A 23,302-nucleotide genomic window follows, 5' to 3' on the forward strand; every position below is an offset into this window, starting at 1 on the left:
GGCTGCTAGTGAGAGGGAGGCTGGTGTGGGGGCATGTGGGAATGATCCACACTCAGGGCTAGAGTGTTTAACTGATTATTTTGAGACATGGTCTCATGTATCCCAAGCTAGCTTCCAACTCACTAAGAAGCTGAGGATGGCCTTGAACTCTTGATCCTCTTGCCTCCACCTCCTGAGTATTGGGATTGCAGGTATGTGCCACCACCGCTGGCTTATCTGCTTGTTGTCTAGGCAGCAGTGGGGCTGGAACCCAAGGCCTCAGATAGATAGGTTCTGCCTCTGAGCTTCACCCCACTGCCCAGTGTGATTTTTCTATGAGCCTATGGTTCTCTACGGACCCTAGACCCAATCCCAGCTCATTTCCCTCCCAGGCTGCCTTCCCTGGTCCTCCTTCCACATTTCATGGACCTTATCTTCCAGCATGTGCACTTTGTGAGCTTCCCACGCTCCCTTGGAAGCAGGCGCATAAAGAAGAAAAATTACAAAATAACTGGGTACCGTATCCGAGCTCTCGCCTAACAACAGGCCTCTTATTAGAACTCCAAGGACTAACCAGACGTACCCGGCTTACTGGGGGGGGCGGTGCTATTTATGAACCAGCGGAGGGCTGCCTTCATTTGCACACCTCTCGCCGTCTGCAGACTCATGTTTACGAGGTCTCAGAACCCCACTCCCTCCAGACACGGCAATTCCTGGGGTATCGATCACCTGGTGTGATTCATTGTGTGACAGCCAGATACCCGACCATAAGTCATCAGACAGGCTCCCTCCACTCCCCAAGCCACAGAGCTCCATGTAAAGGGAAGCAGAATGTCCACAGAAGCTTCTAATTGGGCCATGTGGGAGCTGGACGGCGCTCCCCAGGAGTCCACCACAGTCGTACGTGGGTGGAAACGGTGCCTCTCAAGGATGATAAAGAACTTAAGCTAGAGGCCACCCCACCCCTCACTGACAGCCCTGGAGCATCACTGCCTGGAACCTCTCACTTGCTGCTTGGGATTTTTGTCAACTGGACACAAGCTAGCCATCTAGGAAGAGGAAACCTCAATTGAGAAAATGCCTCCATCAGACTGGCCTGTGGACAAGCCTGTAGTACATTTTCTTGATTAATTATTAATGTGGGAGGGCTCAGACCCCTATGGGAGATGGCACCCCTGGGCTGGTGGTCCTAGATGCTATAAGAAGGCAGGCTGGGCAACCCGTGGGGAGGAAGCCAGAAAGCAGCACTCCTCCATGGCTTCTGCTTCCGTTCCTACCTCCAGGTTCCTGCCCTGACTTCCCTTCACAATGGACTACAACCATAAGATGGAATAAACCCTTTCCTCCCCAGGCTGCTTTTGGTCACGGTGTTTGTCACAGCAACAGAAAGCTAACTAGGACCAGCGGGTGGTAACTAGGTAGTCCTAAAAGTGAGTCCAGATGAGCAAGGTGTCTCTGCAGGCACAGCATGGCAGGGGATCGCACTATTCCGAGCCTTTCATGGAGGCTTTGGAGGCGCAGCGGGTTTCCAGCATCATTAAACATCTGCCGTTCTCTCACCTGAGCACACCTCAAGCTCAGAAACCCACAGTGTGCAAGGAAAGTAATGGACTAAGTCCCCTAAGGCCGTCAGTGTGGCTGCCTTTCCAGGGCATGGAGCTATCATCCATCGGATCCCAGAGGGCCCACCATGGCAAAGAGGGACCCAAGGACTCCTCCACTAGGGAGGAAGTCTTCAGTTTCCTCTTCGTGTTACTTGGTGAAATTTATGTTTCCAGCAGCTATAGACATCCGCTATTGTTGACAGACTGTGTGGTTTTAAGGGGCAGGTCACCCCTCTAGGATTCTGAGCTCACTTGCATGTCACTCAGTGCAGAGTGACGGCTGCCCCAACTATGGCTCCCCAGTGCAGCTGACTCTCAGATGCACAGCTGAGGCCGGGGGCTGGTGGCCTGTCTTGATCTTCAGAAGGAAGCTGAATTTGACTCTTCATAGAGAGCAAAGGTGTCTGCTGGTCAGGGAATGACTCAGGAAGTCACCAAACCCAGCTAAGAGCTTCCAAAATGCGGTAAGCCAAGTCTGTTAGAGCCAGAGGAGGCCAGCACCCACCTGGAACAAAAGCATGGGGCTGGGGGGCTCCCCAGTGCAGGGGAGGAAGAGACAGGTGGACCCTTGGGGCTCACCAGCCAGCTAGCCTAGCCTCGGTTGGGAGCACCAGGCCAGAGAGACAGTGAGAAACCCTGTCTCAAAGAAAGGGGGTGTGGACAGCTCCAGAGAGGTACAAGGTTGCCCTTTGCCCTCCACATACACCTTACACCTACACACAACAACACTACAGAGAATGGTTTCTGTGAATCCCCAAACCCCAAGCCCTCTGTGGGTGAGGTAGGGAGGGGTTCCTAGAATGGTGCTCCCCACTGTGTATCTGCTGTGTTCTGCAGCCCCCTCTGGCTGGCCCTGCCTTTGGTGACCCTAGAACAGCTCCCCTTGACCAGGACCCACTTAGCATATCAGCTGCTTCTCTCCTGGTTTGTTCTTCTTTTTTTAATCAGCTAACCTCCAGACTGTAGCCACAATTACACATCTGTCTCTTGGTGCCCATGGAGGACAAGGTCCAGGGTCCCTGGGATGCCTAGAGAATCCCATAGAAAATGATGATCTTCTTATTACTATTCCTTCTTCTCCTCCCGTTTTTCTCCAGACAGGGTCCTCTGTATAACAGCTCTGGCTGTCCTGGAACTCACTCTGTAGACCAGGCTGGCCTTGAAATCACAGAGATCCACCTGCCTCTGCCCAAGTGCTGGGCTGGGATTAAAGAGGCACCACAAGCCCCTTGTATAAAGCCATGTCATTTACTGATAATCATCTCCAGATCATTCTAAGACCAATGGTTTCAACTAAATAGTGAGTCGGTTTCACAGACTGCTTCTTAGAGGACAATAACAGGAGAGAAAAAGGTCGGAACACATTCAGGACAGACAGACTTTCTGTTTTTCTTTGTTGATCCCTGCTTGGTTGGATCAGGAGTTTCACTGAATATGAGACCCACAGGCACAAGGCCGACTGCATTTCAGAGAACACAGAATAATAATCACTCGTGGGCTCCGCGCTCTGCGCTCCCGGGTCTCTCATACTCAGTGCTAAGGGGGTAGAATTTCTTAGAATTTCCCTAAGTACCAGCTCCTTGCCCATCATTACCACCTCTATTCTAGCTCCGGGTGGGGCTAAGAGAAGGCACCACATGCACATCTCTGCTTCAAAATAGCCAGTGTCAACTGGGGAGTCAAGTCAGGGTCAGGCCAGGATGGCAGCTGCTTCGTAACCCAGAACCAGAGACCCTGATGTAGAAGGGGCTCGGGGCAAAGAAGCCACGGCTCCCTTCAGGAAGAAAACCTAGGTTGAGAATGGCTGACACATAGCCCCGAGAAAAGCAGGCAGCAGACAGTAGGAGGTATCCTGTCACCACAATGCACATAACACCACTTTCTTCCTTCCGAGAGCTTGGGCTGGTGCCTGCCCTTCCAGTCAGCGCCTCCTCTCAGTTCCCCTCACCAGGGCCGCTAATGAGTTTCTCTCCTGATATCTTAGATGCCGCCTCCATCCTCAGAAATGAGCCCTTTCTCAATTTTCATGCTGCTCGCAGATAAACCCAAAGAAACTGGGGAGCAAAGAGGCAACCCAGCCCCCACCAGGGCTAAGAGAGGGCCATGCCAACTAGATCAGCACCCAGTGGGGGCCACCTCAGCTCAAGGGATCAGCCAGGCTGCCCCAAAGGACAAACAAGATCCACACTTTATAGACACCTCCATATCTTGTGCACATAGTAATTTTGAGGTGTGACAAGAAGCCATGTGGGAGCCAGCAGTGGACTTGGGGTATCCTGATAGGAAAGTCAGGATGAGAGAGAAGGATGGGAGGTAAAAGGACCCTGTTGTTAAGGTCAAGTATCTCCCATCCCTAGATCACATGCCAGGCCAAACAGATCCAAGCTGCTGTGGAGAGTCCCTTGACCTCCACCTGCCACCCTTAGCCATATCATCCCACGGCCACAGTGTTCACCTGGGCTACGGCCGAGGTCCATCTCATAAAACCAGAAGACACTAGCAACATGGGAAGGCACTTTGGGTTGTCCTAACTGGGGAAGCTACTGGCCTCTAGGGGGGGGCTCGGCAGCACCCCACAAAGCCGAGGTCTACCCCACAGCAAAGAAGAGTCAGACCAGGTACTGGCAGGGCTGAGCTGAGAGACCTCTCCCCTGACTGCAGCTGTCTCCCAAGGAGATTTGAAGACTCTGGAACTCAGGGAGCACAAGACATGTGCGAGCACCTGCCTGTCTGTGAGGAAAGGGAAAGCCCCACACATGCTGCAATGCTGGCTGGTTAGCACCTCCAGCTTGGGGGCTCTGCTGGAGGCCCCCGGGTCAGCAGGCAACAGCCCCATACATGTACGGCATCCATTCGCTCTCTCCCTTCCCTAACACTTACACACAGAGCACCTACGGTGTGCATGCATTGAGCTAGAGGCTCAGACAGCAAGGAGAAAAACACGGGCCTTCAGACCAGAAGGCACATGAGTGAGGAGCCACTTCCAAACCCAGATGAGACCCAGGACAGAGTAAGAGATGAATGATTCACAGTAACCTGAACTTGGGAATAGATGTATGCCTCACCAGAGTATGGTGAAGGCCTCCCTCATGGCCACCCACCTCCAGTCTCCAAGTCATGGAAATTGGGATCCAGGCCTCTGTCCAGCAGCTTGACCAGCTTCTCCACTGAGCGATGCTGAGTGTGGTCCATAAACTTCTTCAGATTGGTCTGGAGAGGAAAAGAACGAAAGAGAAACAAAGATGAAAAATTGACTTACAGGGGCAGGGGACGAGGCTCAGTGGGCAGAGAGCTTGCCTGGCATGATGAGGCCCTGGGCTTAAGCCCAGTACTGCATAAACTGGGTATGCTGGTGCACACCTTTACTCCCAGCACTCAGAAGGTGGAGGCGAGAGGATCAGAGGTTCAAAGTCATCTTTAGCTACATAGTGATTTCAAAGCCAGAGTGGAGTACATGAGCTCATGCTAGGAGGAAGGAAAAAAGGAAGGAAGGAAGGAAGGAGGGGAGGAAGGAAGGAAGGAAGGAAGGAAGGAAGGAAAGAAGAAGGAAGGAAGGAAAGAAGAAGGAAGAGAGGGGGAGAGAGGAAGGGGGGAGGGAGAGAGGGAGGGAGGGAGGGAGAAAGGAAGGAAGGGAGGGAGGGAGAAAGGAAGGAAGGGAGGAAGGGAGGGAGGGAGAAAGGAAGGAAGGGAGGAAGGGAGGGAGGGAGGGAGGGAGGAGGGAGGGGGAAGGAAGGAAGGAAAAGAGGGAGGGAGGGGGGAAGGAAGGAAGGAAGAGAGGGAGGGAGGGAGGAAGGGAGGACCTTTATAGACTTAAGAGAAGACTGTCTCCTGGCCTCCTTCATGCAGGGCACTGCACACGGGGCCTACAGTGGCGTCAACACCATGGGCCTGTCCTAAATGAATGTCTCAGAACCCTAGCGGTTCGCCATCTCTATACCAATGTTTCAATGTCTGTCCTTCCATAATTCACTCAGTAAACTGTAATCCCTGTATAATGGCACTGGGATCTCTGGGTCATTAGGGTGGAGCCCTTGGGGAGGGGGTTCATAACCATATAAAGAGGTCCCAGAGAACTCACTCTACCACCACTGACATCCATAACCTGAGCACCCAGAAATCCAAATTCCAGACAACCTAGGGCTCTGGAGCTGTGGGAGCGCCAGTCTGCCTGTGGTTTTTAAGTTGTGATAACAGCAGAAGTAGGTTCTACCATACCGGGTGCAAGAGATGCTCTCTCATGGGGAGAGAAAGGATCACCTGGGGCGGGGTGACAACTGATAGTCTCCAGGACCCATTCAGACCCTTCATTCCATTCCCAGAAAGGAAGCTGAGGCTGAGGTCTCATCTGTAAAGAGGAGACTGCTGAGCCCCGCCCATTAACCCCAGAGCAGAAACAGTGACATCTGTCCTGGGGGACCCCTAATCAGTTCCTACATACAAGAGATCATACAGGTCAGCCACAGAACCTCAGTCTCCCAAAGCCTGTCTGTCTGCCTCCACCCTCGGCAGGCAGCCTGGCCACAGATCAGGAAGAACCCAGCATCTCTCTCTTGGGCCCCACCCTCATCCTGATTCACAGTTTCCACAACACAGGACAGGAGCACCTGTGATTTTTCATCTGATGATGTGCCTGGGCCTTCCAGGCACCTTCCATGGGCCAGATTCCCATCTGAACATCTTACAGTCTGGAATTAGAACAAATGTCCCAAACCTGGAGGGCCATTTAAACTGCGGCTATTCACTCATTGACATTTTTCTTTAAATTCACAAGTATTTGTATCTACACAATAAATAACAACAACAGCAACAATAAAAATAACTAGAGAAATCCTAAGATGCTGGGGTCAATCATATCCATGTGGATTTCAGGATTGAGGCAGAAAATACATATGAAGAGCCTGGACCATACTTGGCTAGAACATGGCTGAGAGGTCAAGGACAGTGTGGATATACCATAGGGCAGGAAACAAAGTGATGGGCATCTGCCAGCCACCAATGGATAACGTAGGCACAAAAATTAAAACAATGTTGGTCGAGAGGCCATAGAGGCCCCTAAAACAACACAGGCTGTGGCCATTTGTCCTGGTTGTTCATCAGAACTAGATGATGAGACCCTAGGGCTGAAGAGATGGCAGAGTTTGTTACGTGCTACAGAGAAATCAGGCTGGACCTGCGCTGGACTCTTCCTCCTAGGCGGCCAGCTTTCATAATTATGGAAGATTATGAAATAGCCTTATCTAGGGGGAGATAAGGTGCCAACGGTCTTGCCTAGCTGTAAATCCTATGAATCATGATATCAACCCCCTGGGTAATAGCACCATAGTAGCATAACAGTTGTGGGAAAAAGCAAACACTCCCTGGTTGGCTTTGAGGCCCCCACCATGGTAGGAATCCAAGCCTGGTGTTGTAAGCTATGTCAAAAACACTTGGTAGGAGAAGTCACAGGCCCTAGGGAGGAAATACTGTTGTTTTACTAAATTGGCATAGCATCAAGTTGCCTGCTAAATACCTGTTTAGGTCCATACACCAGCATTTCTCAACCTGAGGTCACGACCCCTTGGGGTCCAACAACCCTTTCGCAGAGGTGGCCTAAGACCATCGGAAAACAAAGATTACACATTATGATTCATAACAGTAGCAAAAGTAGTAGTTATGAAGTAGCAATGAAAATAATTTTATGATTGGGGGTCACTACAACATGGGAAACTGTATTAAAGGGTCGCAGGCTTAGGAAGGTTGAGAACCAGTACGCAAATCATGCTTCTCTCGGCCTTAATCAGAGAACCCTCTCTTCCTAGTGATTGCAGAGCCTCGGGGCTGCCCAGATGCTGAGAATAAGGAACTGTTCACTGATCAGCCCAAAATGAGATGTTGGCACTATCCGCTCTAAGGCTCTGGGAACACTGTGGAAGAAAGGGAGGCAAGAATGTAAAAGTTGGAAGATAGGGAGAGGGGCAGCATGATGCCATCCTGGGAAGACACAGACACTGCAGTCTTGAACTCACAGCTGCGGATGCCTGCACTGGGTCCGTCCATAGTCAGGCATGGATGGAAGAGGGGCTCTGGCCTACCCCTCACTGATGAACTATTTGCTAATACATTCAAGGAAATGGGGGAGTCATTGGCTTCAGTTGTGAACGCACTGGTGACCCCACCAGGCTCCAGTAGGTAGATTCAACCCATTGGTCATACAGAAGATTGGTAGGGAGTATGGAGGCTGACAGGGACGAGAGGGAGATGACAAAGGATTACAGAGCAATCAGGACACATTTACACAGTATGCATTATACAGTATGCAACTGCCAAAGAACCAACTTAATTTTTATTTTTAAAAATTAACCGAAGACAAGAGAACGAAACCCATCGTGGAAACCCTGCATCTCTTGAGAAACAAGCAACCTGTGGGTTGTGAAAGTCCGCGTGCATTCTCCACAGCAGGAGAGCTCGGCAGGCCAGCACCAGGCCTCTCAGGGGTATCTAAGGGGAAGCAGTATCCCCACTATGTTCTCCAGGCTCCACCCACATGCCCCAGGATCACTGCCCCCTGTTCCAGGAATGCTCGCATGGCCTCACTAACATGCCTGGAGTGCGTGGCATAGAGACTCCTTGTGACTTCAGTGGGCACAGAGCCCTCTAGCTAGCACAGACCTCTCCCCCCATCGCTGCCAGCCCTTCCTGCCTTTGTAAGGTCTGTTCTTGATTTGGCAACAGAAACCAGAGACAGTGCTCAGCAGGCATCCCTCCCCCACCTCACCACATCCCATTGTATCACTACTGCCGCCTTTCAACCTCTCTGGGGCACCAGGGGGTAGCAACCCCCTGTTCAACCTCTACCAGCTTTCCTGAGCCATCTTGCTGACTGCTTGCTGTCTGGCTAGGTCTCCAGCAATGTGCATGGAGAGGCAGCCCCACCCACCTGTATACCCCAGCCTGGCCTCATCCCACAGGTACCCAGGGGCCACTCCCAAGGGAATGAGCCCTCCAAAGACAACACAGTAGGATCAGAGGTGACCCAGTGAGGTAGAGGAAGTATTACCCACCCCCCATACCTTTGTGTGGAGCCTGACCAGCTGCTTCTCATCCAGGTTGGTCTGCTTGTACACACGCTTCTTATAGCGAAACTGCCATGGAAACAGAAAAAGATTGCAGGGGACTAAATGTTAGACAAGAGTGCTCAGGGGAAAAATGACCTGGTCAAGGACAAGGCACCTCAGTCTTAACCAAGACACTGGTGTCTGTGCTCCAGAGCACCCCACACACACACACTAGAGTGCCTTCATCTGGCAGCCATCAGGACACAGGGCAAGCTCTCAGCTACAGAAGCTAGTCCCCAGCTGGTACAAAGGGTGAGGTGGCCGGACACACCACTAATGTAGCCTCATCCTGCTGAATGACAGTCTGTGGGAATGGATCTACCCTTAGCTTGTCTGGGGTGCACCCCGGATACACTTTTCTTCCCTGTCACTCATCTCTGTCAGAACTGCATCTCTGCTCAGGACTCAGGGGCTCCCGCTGCCCCTCAGGGGATTGCTACCTGCTGGGGATTGGAAATTTCATTGCAGAGCGGAGAAGTGGACTTGAAGTTGGTGACAACGCTCCCAGGCCAGCGGTGTCCCAGTGGTCAGCTTTATCATATCCGCTCTCCCCCCAGACACCCAGAACCTTTGTGTAGCTTTAAAGAAACACTGTAGGAAGTTCAGGAAGACCGCTGAGGGCAGGCCATGACTGAGATTTTGAGAGGAAACACGAGGTCCTCTATGTGCTAAGTGACTCTGAACTGGTTCTTTCCCCCATCTCAGCCTCAGTTTCCTTATCTGTCTCACAGGGACACCACCACCGCAGGGCCCCAGAGTGGAATGACCTTCCTGAACTCTGGGTCACTGTGCCCCTCTCCTGCCTGCTCTGAGACTGTCACACCCCAAGGAGCTCATTTAAAGGGTGGGTACAGGTGCCTGAACACACCGGTGGAGGCATAAGCTGGTTCCCAAACCGAAGTCTGACTTGTATTATTTTCCTTGTTTTTAGATTTTAAAAAATGTTATTTAGGAAGCTGGAAAGATGTCTCAGTGGTTAGGGGAACTGGCTGCTCTTCCGGAGGACCTGGGTTAGGTTCCTACACCCACATGGTGGCTCACAACCGTCTGTAATTCCAGTTGCTGGGGACTGATGGTGGCTTCTGGCTTCTGTGGGTTCTTCACATATCTGATGAATATACATACATACATGCAAGTGAAACACGCATGCACATAAAAGTAAGGAAATCTAAACTGTTGTTAATTTGATTTTATTATTTTGTGTCTATGGGTGTTTGGATTGCATGTATATCTGTGTACCTCAAGCATTAGATCCCCTGGAAGTGGAGTTAAAGATGGTTGTGAGCTACCCAGGGAGTGCTGGGACTTGAACCTGGGTCCTCTGCAGGAGCAACAAGTGCTCTAAACCACCAAGCAATGTGTGTGTGTGTGTGTATGTGTGTGTGTGTGTGTGTGCGTGTGTGTGTGTGTGTATGTGTGTGTGTGTGTGTGTGTTTGGATGCTGGAATCTGAACCTGGGTCCTCTAGGAGAGCACCACTGAGCCATCTCTCCAGCGCCAACCCCTGTACCATCCCCAGGAGGCAGCTGTGTCCTGCTCTCCCTCTGCCCCACATAAGATGACCAGTCCACAGCAGACAAGGTGCACCCATGGCTCAGATGGGAACTTTCTTGATTTTTTACGTGTCAAAACAGGTCAGTCCTGAAGAACTGGGTCGCCGGGGCTGCCTGGAGAGCTTGTGCCTCCCAAGCTGAGCCTGGGCAGCTTTGGGATGGGACCGGAGGGAATAGTGCCAGGCTGGAGGACGCCCTTGCCTGCTGCTGGACTGCAATGCTCTGCGTCCTGCTCCTGTCCACATCCAGGTGTCACCATACACTCAGCTCTCACTTTTGTCTGTAGCTAATCACCTATCACACACATGCCTAACAGGGAAGGTCCAAAGGAGCCAGACTTTAACTATAGGGCGGGTAATTTTCTAATCTTAAACAAACAGGAGCCTGGTTAAGTTGCACCCAGGCCGCATAGCACCAACCCTCACCCAGCCCCACAGGGGTAGTTACCTCCAGGGAAGGCACACCCTGGCCCATGGGCTGTGGGTATTCCCGCAGCAACCGCTCCTCATCCAGGAACTTGCCGTCCCGCCCATTGCTGGCCGGCTGGAAGAGCCCATAGTTGAGTACATCCTTCAGGCCTTGGTTCAGGGTGCACAGAATCCGCTGCTTGGCCACCCACACGGTGGCGTCCGGGTTAAATCGAATGCACTTCTGTGGGGAGAATGGAGACATGGGTCAGGGAAGCCAAAGGTCATCAGAGCCACCAACCTGGGCACAGGATCAAAGGAGTCCTGCTCCTTCTGTTCCTGTCCCCTCTGCCCCAAAGTAACGTTTACCTTTGCCCCTCAACTAGAGAGGCTGGGGAAAACAAAAATCAACCAGTCTGGGAGTCAATGAAGTGACTGCCATCGAAGCGTGGGACCTGAGCTTGAACCCCAGAACCCCAGCACTGGGAAGGTAAAGATGATCCCCAGGACTCCCTGACCAGCTAGGACTGACATCAAGATTATCATATGCACATACACGCACACCAGCATACATGAGAGCATTGTGGTGGGAAGAACATGAACTGAGAGTCTCAGCTAAGTACAGCTGTCCCTAAGATATCCTGGGGGTCACAGGACCCCCTCTGAATCTCCAGATCTATGGACACTCAGGTTCCTCATGATGACATGTTTTTTTAACTTCCACATATCCTCCCAAATGCATTTTGTCCTGGAACACAACATTGTCATCTACAAAGTTCATGCTTGAGAACTGCAATTGAGTTAGCAAGAAAAACAAAACAAACAAACAAAAAAAACACCCTCACTTTTGTTTCAGGCATTCACAGCTCTCCTGGGACACATGCGGCCCGTAGGACATGGGGTCATACTATTTGTTTATAACACCTAACAGATACACTGTACATCTGTGCAAAAGTCACACTCCATCCCGATGAAGATACAATAATTTTTGTGCATGACTTTCCACCCACCTACATGGAACCCCTGGTGCAATGGCTTGCTCCCTGGCAGTGGACATGGAGGATATCTTTCTCAGGCATTCACAAAGGGAGGCCTGAGGGACAAGAGCCTTCATATCACCAACACTGTCTCCGAACAAAAAATCAGAACTGTATGCACTATACAGCTAGTGAGATGGCTGTGTGGTTAAAGTGTAAGGACTGGAGTTCAAATCCCTAGAACTCATATAAATGCCAGGTGGGTGTGGCACACACCTAGAATTCCAGCCTCAGTCGTCAGAGACAGTGCATCCACCAGAGCAAGCTGGCTAGTGACACTAGCCATATGGGTGACTGACAAACTCTGAGATCCTGCCTCACTAAATAAGGTGGAAAAGCAATCAAGGATGATTCTAGACATCAACCTTGGGCACTCATATGCTCACACCTATGTGTAGTGGGTAGCCATTCCAGCTTGGTTCTGGAAGTCCCAACCCCCATTGAGACTCTGGCAACTGTCACGCCTACGAGGCGGGGCGAGGGGAGGCGCCTGGGGACCCGAGAGCTGGATGGGCCAGCGCTCTCTCTGGGCGCTCTCGGTGCCTGAACGCGGACCGGTGGAGATTGACTGTGCAGAGCTCCGGAGAACACTGCTGGACTGCGTTACACCTTCCCCAGACCCTGCGACCTACTCATTACTTAATTTGTGAGTTACGCCATTAAATAAATATCCTTTTAACTACATGGAGTGGCCCAAAATAATTTCTCCAATACCTATGCAAACAGGCACACATACATGCACACCACATACACATACATGAAAATGGAAGAAAAAAAAAACCCAACCTACATGTACCACTCGAAGAGTGAGGGGCAGCAATATTTGATTGGGGTGGGGGGTGTCAGACAGACCAATTATTGCAAGAGGTAATTTCTTAAACAGTTAAACAGCACCAGCAGGGCCTCCAAATCCATCACCCACACTCCAAAAGATGCATCTCCCACTCTGAGAACTGGAATAGTGACGGCTTGGTTGTGTTCCCAGTGGCCTTCCGGGGCACCCCTTGGAAGCTAAGGAAAGACAAGGCCAGACCAGGTCCATGTCCAACCAAGACTTCTCATGTGTGTTAGATTAAAACTGGTTTCTACTGTTCATCCATAGCAGAGGGGGCAGGGGTGTGCTTGCCTGCTGCCAAGCCAGCTAGGAAGAGCTGCAGAGCTGCGTGCTGACTGAAAGGGGCCGCATTTAGCACTTAGCAGGAGGATTCAGTGCTCAGCAGGGGGAGTGAGTGTGTGCCTGCTTCACGGTACAGAAGGCCCTGCTGCCTTCAGGATCCCGTCACCGACCACCAGTAGGTTCTCACAGCTGCAGAATGGCTCAGCTGCTGTCAACCCTGAACACTGCTCTAGCAGCTAGAACCCCAGTCAGGGAAGCGGACACCCCACACATGAATGAATGCTCCCGTTGGCCCTTCTCAGATGTCACTGGCTGAGTTCAGGGTGACCCTCTGACCTTCCTGGGTTACAAGACCTGGTGGGACCAGTTGTTCCTTCCAGTGAAGAGCCACATGCCTCCCCCCACCCTCTATCCACTGGGGCTAGGTGAGAACCCTCTGTGGTCTTGACACAACAAAAATGTGATAAGCGATATGGCCTCCCGGGGCTGCTGGTAACCCACCACTCCCAGTTCAGGAATCATTGCAGGATTCAGGTTACAGGACACAGAAGGGACGTCCCAACTCAGGTTCCCTCACACCCACATTACCGAGCACGTCACCAACCCTCCCCACAGACGACAAGAAACTGCCAACTGCCAAGTGCCTAGTGGGGCCCAGGGCTGCCTGCCACCTCCCAGAGGATTTGTCTGCCATTGTAGGTTACACAAAGGCTGGCACTCACTGCCATTTGGTGGGCAGAGCAGCGAGGCCCAGTGTGTGCCTCCCTAGTGCAAGAACCAACCCTGAGAAACAAAGTGGCAGCTTTGGAAAGCACTAGAACTGTCTGTCACATGGAGACCCTTCTGGAAAGAGCAGGAGTTCAGAGGTCAGCAAGGCCTGGGTCTGCCACCCACCAGCTGTGCAAGACCTACGAAGCTGCCACAATTTTGATTCCACAATCAAAGCCTGGGCCTCACTCGAACCACATGGCAGCCAGAAATACATGTGGCCATTAGCAACATACCTGTCAAGGGATATGGCCCTCAAGAAGACAGTGATCTATTTTTTTTTTTGTTTTGTTTTGTTTTTTTTTGTTGTTTTGTTTTTCGAGACAGGGTTTCTCTGCGTAGTTTTGCGCCTTTCCTGGAGCTCACTTGATAGCCCAGGCTGGCCTCGAACTCACAGAGATCCGCCTGCCTCTGCCTCCCGAGTGCTGGGATTAAAGGCGTGCGCCACCACCGCCCGGCGACAGTGATCTATTTAGAAATGGGGTTTTTGCAAGTGTGGTCAATTAAGATGAGGCTGCACTGGAGGAAGGTGTGCCTGACCTAAGGCTGTGACATTGTAGAGATGGCAAATGTGGATGTCACAGAAGATGCATAGGATGGATGCTTCAGGAAGATTATCAGGGTGATGTTCCTACTGGACAAAAAAGCTGAAGGTTTTTATGTCCAGCCAAGTCCCAGAACTGGACAGTGGGACAGAGGCTTCCTTGGGGCATCATGGGGACTCCCTGCTGGCATCCTGGACTCAGAGGTATGTAACAGCACATCTGTTAGCTTGGCAGCCTAACCTGGGGTCAGCTACAACAGCCTCATGAAGGAATGAGCATGTAAATCCCCTGCTGCTGACCTTTAATCTTGATTGTCAGCTTGACTGGATTGGAATCACCTAGGAGACACACATCTGGGCCTATCGATTGGAGAGTTTCTGGAGAGGCTTAAGTGGTGGTGGCAGCGATGGTGGCGATGGTGGTGGTGATGGTGAGAGTGGCCTATGGTGATTGATGTTGACAGCTGGAGTGCTTTGAATGAGAATGGCCCCTGCAGGCTTGAGTGTCTGAATGCTTAGTTCCCAGTGGTAGAACTGTTTGGGAAGGATCAAGAGGTGTGGACTTACTTGTGGCAACATGCCCACTGGGTTACACCTGGCCTGGCTCCAGAGAGCAGCACCTAGCCCTAACCCAACTTTTGTTTAGCAGATACCCTTTGTTTCTCTTGAATCTTGTCTGAGAGTCTCCCAAGGATACAAAGGACACAAAGCCTATGCAAAACTTGGTTGGGAAATCCGGAAAACTGTGGTACCTGATGAATCCAGAAATTTGCACTTGGCATTGTATTTTTGGAAGCTTCTTTCAGGTTGTTTTGAACATATGGAAATCAACTGGCTAAAGTGTAAATATGGAGAAAAATAAAAATGCCTTGGGTGAAGGGAAAGGCTTCAGTCCTTAGGGGCTGGATCTCCCTGCAGCTGTGAAAGGCTAGATTCATTCTTAAGGTGCCTCTGAGTCTTCATTCAACGGCCCGGGTAAACCCCTGCACCTGTCCCATGACACTCACTGAAGGAGATGAGCTTTGGGGTTTTAAAAGACTCTTGCCATTCCCAGTGCGCTCGTTCTCTCTCTCTCTCTCTCTCTCTCTCTCTCTCTCTCTCTCTCTCTCTCTCTCTTTCTCTCTCTCTTTCTCTCTCTCTTTCTCTCTCATGCTCTCTTGTGCTCTCTCTTGCGCTTGCTGTGCCTCATTGTCTTAGTTAGGGTTTCTATTACTGTGATGAGCCACCCACCATGACCACACCCACACTTATAAAGGAAAATATTTCATTGGGGCTGGCTTACAGTTCAGGGGTTTAGTCCATTATGTCATGGCAGGAAGCATGGTGGCATGTAAGCCGACATGGTGCTGGAAAGGTAGCTGAGAGTTCTACATCTGCATCGGCAAGCCGTAGGAAGAAAGAGAAACCCTGGACATGACTTGGGCATTTGAAACCCCAAAGCTCAGCCTCAGTGACACACTTTCTCAAACAAGGCCACGCCTCCTCCAACAAGACCACACCTCCTCCAACAAGGCCACACCTCCTAATGCTACTTCCTAAGCATTCACAAATATGTGAGTCTATGGGGGCCATTTCTTATTCAGATCACCACACCCATGATTATAGATCAAGATGTGAGCTCTCAGTTGTCCTTCACTCTGCCTCATGGCCTCTAACCCTCTCAAACCATAAGCTGAATCAAACACTTTCTTTTATAAGTTGCCTTGATTGTGGTATTTTTTCACAGCAGTAGAAAAATAACTAAGAATTGGCAATGAAGGTGATGATGATGGTGACGATGTTGATGGTGATGATAGTTATGATCTTGATGGTAATGATGGTGATGGTAATAACAATCACGACAGTATCTGTTAACATCCAGGATCCTAACACATTAGAACTGTAATATCTCTATCCACATTCACCACAGCCATAAGTGGATATTATAATTACTGTATTAATAATGTTATTCTCGTTTACTAAACAAGGAAGCTGAGCCACAGATACCTAGGCAAGTGCCCCCAAAGACACACACCTAGGGAGCAGAGAGGGTTTAATCTCACCCCATGTCAAATCTGCCCAGCAACCAAGACCCTCCCATTGAGAGCTGACACATTATACTCCTCCATATCCGATCACACCAACTACAGAGCAAGCAAAACAGGAAGGTGCCAATAATCATTTTGTTGCCCAAGGAAACTGATGTTTAGGGCATGCCTACATCAGGGAAACACTATTTTCTGCTCAGATTTTCCAGTTTCTAGTAAACTTGCCCAGTGTTGGACACGGAGACACCCAGTGGACACAGTTTAGTCCCCATAAAGAGGAACAAAGTTTGGAAGATCAAACATCTTTTTCAAAACATAAAGTAACAGAAGTCTGCACACTGGTGCTGGGGACCCAGCTGGAACTGTGCTGCAGCTGTTACCCATGCTGGGTACCTCTGGCAAGCACAGGAACACAGAGGAGAGCCCTCAGAAGGACAACACAACACTGGTCTGAAGATGTCCACCTCGACATAAATTCTCAGAACTAAAAACACTGGGAAGGAGCCCTCAGCCCTAGCAGCGATGGGCTAGTGACTCTGTCCGGCAGTGTCACATGTGCTCACCAGAAGCCAATGTACCCAGACCATGTCACCACAGCAGGACTGGATGGATGGCAGCCCCCAACTGAGCAGCCCAAAGTATTAGTTACTATCTTCATCTTTGTGACGGAATAGTCCACAGAAGCACCTGAAGTGGGAAGCCCTAGTTTAAGGGGATTTGGTCCCTCGTGGTAGAGAAGGCATGGTGGGAGGAGTGGCCTGTGCTGTGACAGCAGGGGCGTCCTCGTGTGTGGGCAGACTGAGAAGCAGTCAAGACAGAAAGTAGGTGGAGCCAAGCTATGGACCTCAAGGCCCACCCACTAAGTGGCCCACTTTCTCCCTAGGGGTCCCACAGCCTCCTACACCAGCATGACTAGCTGGGGACCAAGTCTTCAAACATATGAGCCTGTGGAGGATGCTGTAGCATCCCTAAATCAACCATTGATGATGGAACCCAAGCCTAACCTGAGCTTCCACACCAGTGAACCCTGCACTCACATCATCCCTTCCCCATGCTCCCCACCCATCCTCAGGCCTCACTCCTACCATCAACGAGAGAACTAGGATGAACTCTTGGACATGAGATTCCACAGCCTGCCCTCCCTCCCTCTGTGTCTTCTGTCACCTAGGGTTTACCTGTGGCCTAAGAGCTGGGGTCTCCACATGTCCCTCTTCTACCAAACAGATGGCTGTCCTTCCTCACCAAGTCACCAACACCATCTGCCAAGACACAGCCCTGCTTCCCCCTCTCTCAGAAACACCCAGCGTTCAGCTGATCCTGGTGCTCCCACCTCCTCCTGAGCTCCTTGGAGATGAGTGTGGATGATGATATGGATTTACAACACACCCCACAGTTGGGCATGGTCGCGCATGCCTGGCAGGACCTAGTCACTTCCGCCTAGTCATTTCCAGATCAAAGCATCTCACGTGACCAGGACCCCGTGGCTTTGCATGGTTGCGTAAAGCATGCAGCGCAACTATGTGATCTACATGCATGCGTGGAATAGCCACATGGACCTGTGTGCGCAGTGCGGCCCAGCCTTTATAAGCTGGCGCCATGATTCCCGGCCCCACTTCACTCATGTGCCTTTCTGTAGGCCTGTGCACATCTGTCCCTTTCCCTTATCTTAATAAAACTTTTGTTAGTGGATTCTGTCGTGTTTCCTTACGTTTCCTCGCAGGGAAAGAGCACCGCAAATAACCCAACAGATGAGGGAGGACAAGGGGCTCTGGCTTTTCTGCGTCACCTCACAGAAGCTTTCAAATGCTGCTGGAATTGACCTGCATCAGAGAAAACATTTCTGAAGAGAATTCTCCTGTCAGAACCAAGAGACAAGGCAGGCCTAGATTTCACGACCACGTTGAGGATGAGGTGGCTCTGCTACTTGTGATAATGGCCCCACACTAAGTGCTACCTCACTTAGTTACGGAAACGTTCCTGAGTGGGGAAGCAACACTGAGGTGGTTTGACTGTGAGGCCCCTCATTTGAATACTTGGTCCCCAGTTGGCGGTGCGGTTTGGACAGTTTAGGATGTATGGCCTTGCTGGAGGAAGTATGTCACTGGGGGGCGGGGCTTTGAGAGTGAAAAGACTTGCACCATTCCTAATTCACTCTCTCGGCTTCTCGCTCTGAGCTTCCAGCTTCCGCTGCCATGCCTCACTCTGCGAACATGGATTCGCATCCCTCTGGAACCATAGACACAAATAAACTCTTTCCTCTATAAGTTGCTTTGGTCAGGTCAGGTGTTTTATTACAGCAATAGAGAAGTATTTAATACACCCACCCAAATCTACAAGCTACAAGTGTGAGCCTCGGCTGGTCAGGATGCCAAACCATGTGGAACACCGATACCTCCAGCCATGAAGTTCATCATCAAAGTCAAATCCAAGATGAATGCTTTGTAGCAAAGAGCAGTCGGAGCCCCTCCCTCCGAGCCCCAGACATCTTTGATGGCACCCAAATACCTGCTCTTGTATTTGGTGATCATGCATTTGAAACTGTTTTTGCAAGAAACTGAAATATTCAGGCACAGGCAGGGAGAAGCTATCATGCATGCAGACAGGTTGAGGAAACACTCAGGCCGGGTATGCTACCCAGCACAGGGCAGGAGCTTTGGAGGCCACCAAAACAAATCTCCCACGCTGTGCTTGCTGGCCATAGTCTGCCAACCCTTTTGCAAGGGTAAGGCTCAGAGGGTCTTGATCTTTGGCAGCTCACATGGCACATACCCAGTACCCCCCCCCCCCCCCCCCCCCCCCCGTCCTGGGAGCTGGACGTCCCAGATGGAGGTGTCTCAGCACTGGCTCCTCCTGAGACCTGCCTCCTTGACTTGCAAGTAGAGTCTTCTCCCTGTCCTCTGAGGGTCACCCTATGTCTGGTCCCCGCTTCTTATTAGGACCCCAGTCATGTGGCTCAGAGTCAGTCCTTTTGACCTTATTTTACCCTAATCCCCTCTCGAAAGTCCTCCGAGCTCCTAGGGTCTTCAACATTAGAACAGAAGAGGTCGCACCTATCCTATAACACGCGTGACTGGGTGACCAAGAGCAGATATCTACAACCCACAGAGGGCACGTGCCCGTGGTGAGGGCTGAGGGGCAGGTCTGCCCTGCCTGCTGGCCCATGTGAATGAACATCAGTGGGGCACAAAACGCAGTGCTGTGGTTGTGTGCCCACCACCGCAGAAGGGCGGCTGCCCCTAGTTTCCTGTACATGAGTGCTCTGAGTCATGGCAGCATTGTGGACGGAGCCAGCCAGAATGCTCTCGTCTATCTGGGGCCTGAGACGAGTGAGCAGAAGGACTGTTCCACGAGACTGCAGTGAAGGCGGGGGAGCATCTAGACAAAGCAGGAAAAGCAGTAAATACCACACTGTACAAACACGTCTCATTACAGTGGGCAGCCTGGACAGGAAGGTCCACAACCCCAGGCTGGAATTACACCTACTCTCAGGTCCCTGCCTCCTCCACCTCTGTTAACTCTGGTTCTTGAGTTGAGACTTAATCACCCACTTAGACCGAAGAAACCAGCAGAAACCAAAAGGACTTGAGGATAAGCTTTCAGGGAAGGGGGTCCCTAGCATTGATCACACCGTGGCATGAGTGTGGACAGAGCACTCCCAGAGTGCTCCTCACATACTCCTGACAAGGAATTGCATTTCACACTGAAAACCACTCTGCACTGAGCATCCACACCATCACTGATTTCTTCATTATGCTGTGTGTGTGTTCATGTGTGTGACAGTGCACATTCGTGCAGGTGCTGATACAAGACCCATTCTTCTCACCAGCCTGGAACTCACCGATTAGGCAATGCTGGCTGGCCAGTGAGCCCCAGGAATCTACTCATCACTGCCTTCCAAGAGTTGGGATTACAAGTGTACCACTATGCCTGGCTTTTTAATGGGGATGGTGGGAACTGAACTCAGATCCTTGAGCTTGCAAGGCAAGCATTTTACCAACTGAGCCGTCTCCTCAGCTCTGGCAATGCATTTGGATGACCCATATTGAACGTAGGCTTGGTGGAAACTGAGGCAAGGTGCACTGAGGAAGATTTTTGCCCTGGCTGTCTGTCTGTCTGCAATCTGCATGATCTGCACCTGCTCTGAAAAACAACAATCCAAGGTCAACCCATGCTGTGACTGGCTCACAAATGCAGCCATCCAAATGAAATGGTTTTTGCCTTGAGCAAAGGCCCATCAATCACACTGGGACTTGTGGCAGTCAGTGCCCAAACATGACTGAGGCCAACACCTGAAACTTTAAAGGGAAGTGGTGACCTTGACCTAGAAAGGCAGGCTAACACCATGATGCTGAAGTCCAAGGGCCAGGCTCTTGCTTCTGAGAATCTGATGAAGGAGACCGTGGCTGTGGATGCCCTTTTCCAATTAGAACACTTCAATCGCAGACGCTTAACTGCAGCCATCTGATGCTGTGGCGAAGCCTCTCCTACTGTTAAGGTGAGACTGAACTGAGAGGCGCTGCTCAGACCACCAGGGCTCGTGTGCTCCTTGAAGATGAGTTAATTTTCCTCCTTAGCCACTCTTTCAGGCAGAGATGTCACAAAGTAGACAGACTCTGGCCACCATAGTCAGCGTAAAAGCAATGAAGCGAAGTGGAGGGACTGCCCTGAGTCAGAGAGTCAGGCGCATTGACAAAGCCCTTACCATCCTCATCAACACCCTTGCATCCCAGGTGGGGCACTCCCAAACCTTCACGTTACCAGAGCCACACAGCTGCCAGGAACTCGGGAACCCAGGGCTTTCTTTATCAGCTGCAAGTCCCTCCCAGTAACACAGAGTGAAGGAGGGAGATTAATCAAAGCTAATCAGGAGAGAGAGGCCGGCCAGGTGGGAACAAATCACAGGCAGGAAGTGGTAGGAGTTGGGGGTGGGGTCGAGAGGGAGTTCACCTACCAGTGTAGAGACAAGGTGGGAACAGCCAAGCTGGGAAGCAGAGTCAGAGACAAGATGAGGGGATCCTGAAAACCCAACTCTTAAGAGTGGCCTTGGGGACCCATTAAGAGGAAGCTGTTTCCTTCTGGTCATAAATATGCAACCCACCTCCAGGTAGAGACACACCATTGTTCATCCCCTAACTGTTAATCCAGTAGAACCAGCCAACCACCTGGCTAAGGGAACGCCTCTCAGGAAAGCTCATTTGCCGTGATAAGGATACGGGAGGAATAATTATCCCTTGAATAAGATAATGTATTTTTCCCTCCCAGAATCTCTGCTCTCTGTGTAGTTTCTAGGTTCTATTAGGTTTGCTCATCTGAGCTCTGACTCAGAAACAAGTAACATTTCCTTTTTCTTCCCTCTGGCTCCTTTGGAACTCTGGCCAGAGCCTCAGTAAGCTTTGTCCAGCACCCTGGGCCTTTTTACTCCTTTCTCTGACACCTTCCTTGCCACCACATAGCTGCTTTCCCTACATGTGTCTTCCTCTTCTCCATCCCCCTCTACTGGGCAAGCACCTAGACCCATAGCTTGCCTACACTGGGGTTTTTCTTTTAAATACAATAAGATGGACCTCCAGCTTTTCTCCATGTCTGTTCTTAAACTCTTTTATTAACACTACTAAGAACTGAGGGGACCCCCCCAACTTCCCCAATCACATATGACAACCCTAAATTTCTAATAACACTGTTGGGTCTCAGGCCCTCCATGTAACCAGAAATGAGCTTAAGCTGCACTATAGAAGGATTTCTAGGGGCTAGATAGAAGTCAGCATTCCTCAGGAACTTGTGAAATGTGTTTTCCGTCCCCAAAGCAGTCATTCCCCTTGCCTCTAGCAGGAAGTACATGGCTCTCTCTCCATTGGCATGCAGTTGTGGTAGCATATCAAAGCCCATGCTGGCTGCCAGGCTCTTCAGTCCCTACTCACAAGTACTTGCCATCCATTTCAAAGCCCCCACACTAACCCTTCTCATCTCCCCCTCTACCCTACACTCCCTCCAGCTCACAGGCTTCCCTCCCTGCAGCTCCCCATCCTCCTTAGAACCCAGCTACTCTTGCTACTCTCTCTTGCCAGCTCCTTGCCTTCCTGCTATCTCTACTGCTCTGTTTCTCGCTGTTCTCTACGTCTTGCTCTCTCCACTGTTCTCTCCCACCTCCCTAGTCCTGGCCATGTCCAGTCTGCTCTCTTTTCTCTCTGCTCTGGACTCTTCCAGATGCCTCTGGATATTTTCTCTCTTTTCTTCATAATAAAAACCTCCCCCCCCCCATGGAGTTGCCATTTCAGCTGTTTCTTGACTGTACCCCCTCACACACACATACAGAGCAAAGATGTTAGAAGACAGCCCTGCCCTCAGCTTTCACATGGATGACTGGATCACCTTCCCGGTAACTCATCATGGGACACCAGCAGAGAAGGTGCTACATGCTCTTTGCTTAACCTGGCCTCTGAGTCTCAGCATTCCACCTCCATGTGGGATTCATTGGGTTTTTGTATAGAACCTGGGTAATTCCAGGACGAGGCTTCCATTTCCCAGAAGTTATTTTCTCAAAGAGAATTAAGTGGGAATTAGCGGTGAACTTAAGCAGAAAAGCACACCATGCTGGCTGATTCTGTCTGGGTTCCGAGACCCCTGCAAGCTAGGTCACCTGACCTTGTGTATAAAACTCCAGCCTGACATCCAGCAGAGGAAGGGGCAGCACAGGATCCGGACAACAGAGAAGAGACTTGGCTCAGCCTGGTTTAGTTGTTTGAAAACGTTAGGTATGAAAACCGAGTCCCTCTCCACCTGTTGCAATGGCGTCAAGAGAGAGGAATAATAGCCACAGGATCAAGGTCGCCTTTCCTCAGTTTCCTGCATGACAGGGCCCCAGGGCCTCTGCTCTCTTTCAAACAACATATGATACACCAAATTCATGACGAAAGCTGTGAAGTGGAACTGCTCGGCTGGAGCACGGGGAACCGGATTATCCTGGTAGCACTGCCGAGTAGATGGGGATGGGGGCTTCCTTTGGTTTTAGTGATGAAATAAAGAAAATCGGTCACCATGCCTTCTCTCTCTCTCTCTCAACAGTGATCCAGCTATCCGCTACAAAGCACACTGGGCAGTCGCTCTAAGTAGACACAAAATCGGAAGCATCAGTTTCTATGCTGCAAAAGGATAGATGGACAGATGGACACTTGG

The 23,302-nt window shown here is 50.8% G+C and overlaps 1 protein-coding gene across 6 annotated transcripts in view; it reads right to left on the minus strand.

Annotated features, from left to right (window-relative positions):
* Shank2 (SH3 and multiple ankyrin repeat domains 2) overlaps positions 1-23,302 on the minus strand; it is a 471,427-nt gene that overhangs the window by 378,888 nt on the left and 69,237 nt on the right. For all 6 annotated transcript variants that reach the window (XM_037208746.1, XM_037208750.1, XM_037208747.1 and 3 more), the window contains exons 4-6: positions 10,677-10,880; positions 8,633-8,704; positions 4,685-4,793 (exon numbers count right to left, since the gene is read on the minus strand). In XM_037208746.1, coding sequence (XP_037064641.1) covers positions 4,685-4,793; positions 8,633-8,704; positions 10,677-10,880 — 385 coding nt within the window. The remainder of the gene's footprint in view (positions 1-4,684; positions 4,794-8,632; positions 8,705-10,676; positions 10,881-23,302) is intronic.

Source organism: Peromyscus leucopus, chromosome 1 (genome assembly GCF_004664715.2).
Source record: "Peromyscus leucopus breed LL Stock chromosome 1, UCI_PerLeu_2.1, whole genome shotgun sequence".
NCBI classification, from domain to species: domain Eukaryota; kingdom Metazoa; phylum Chordata; class Mammalia; order Rodentia; family Cricetidae; genus Peromyscus; species Peromyscus leucopus.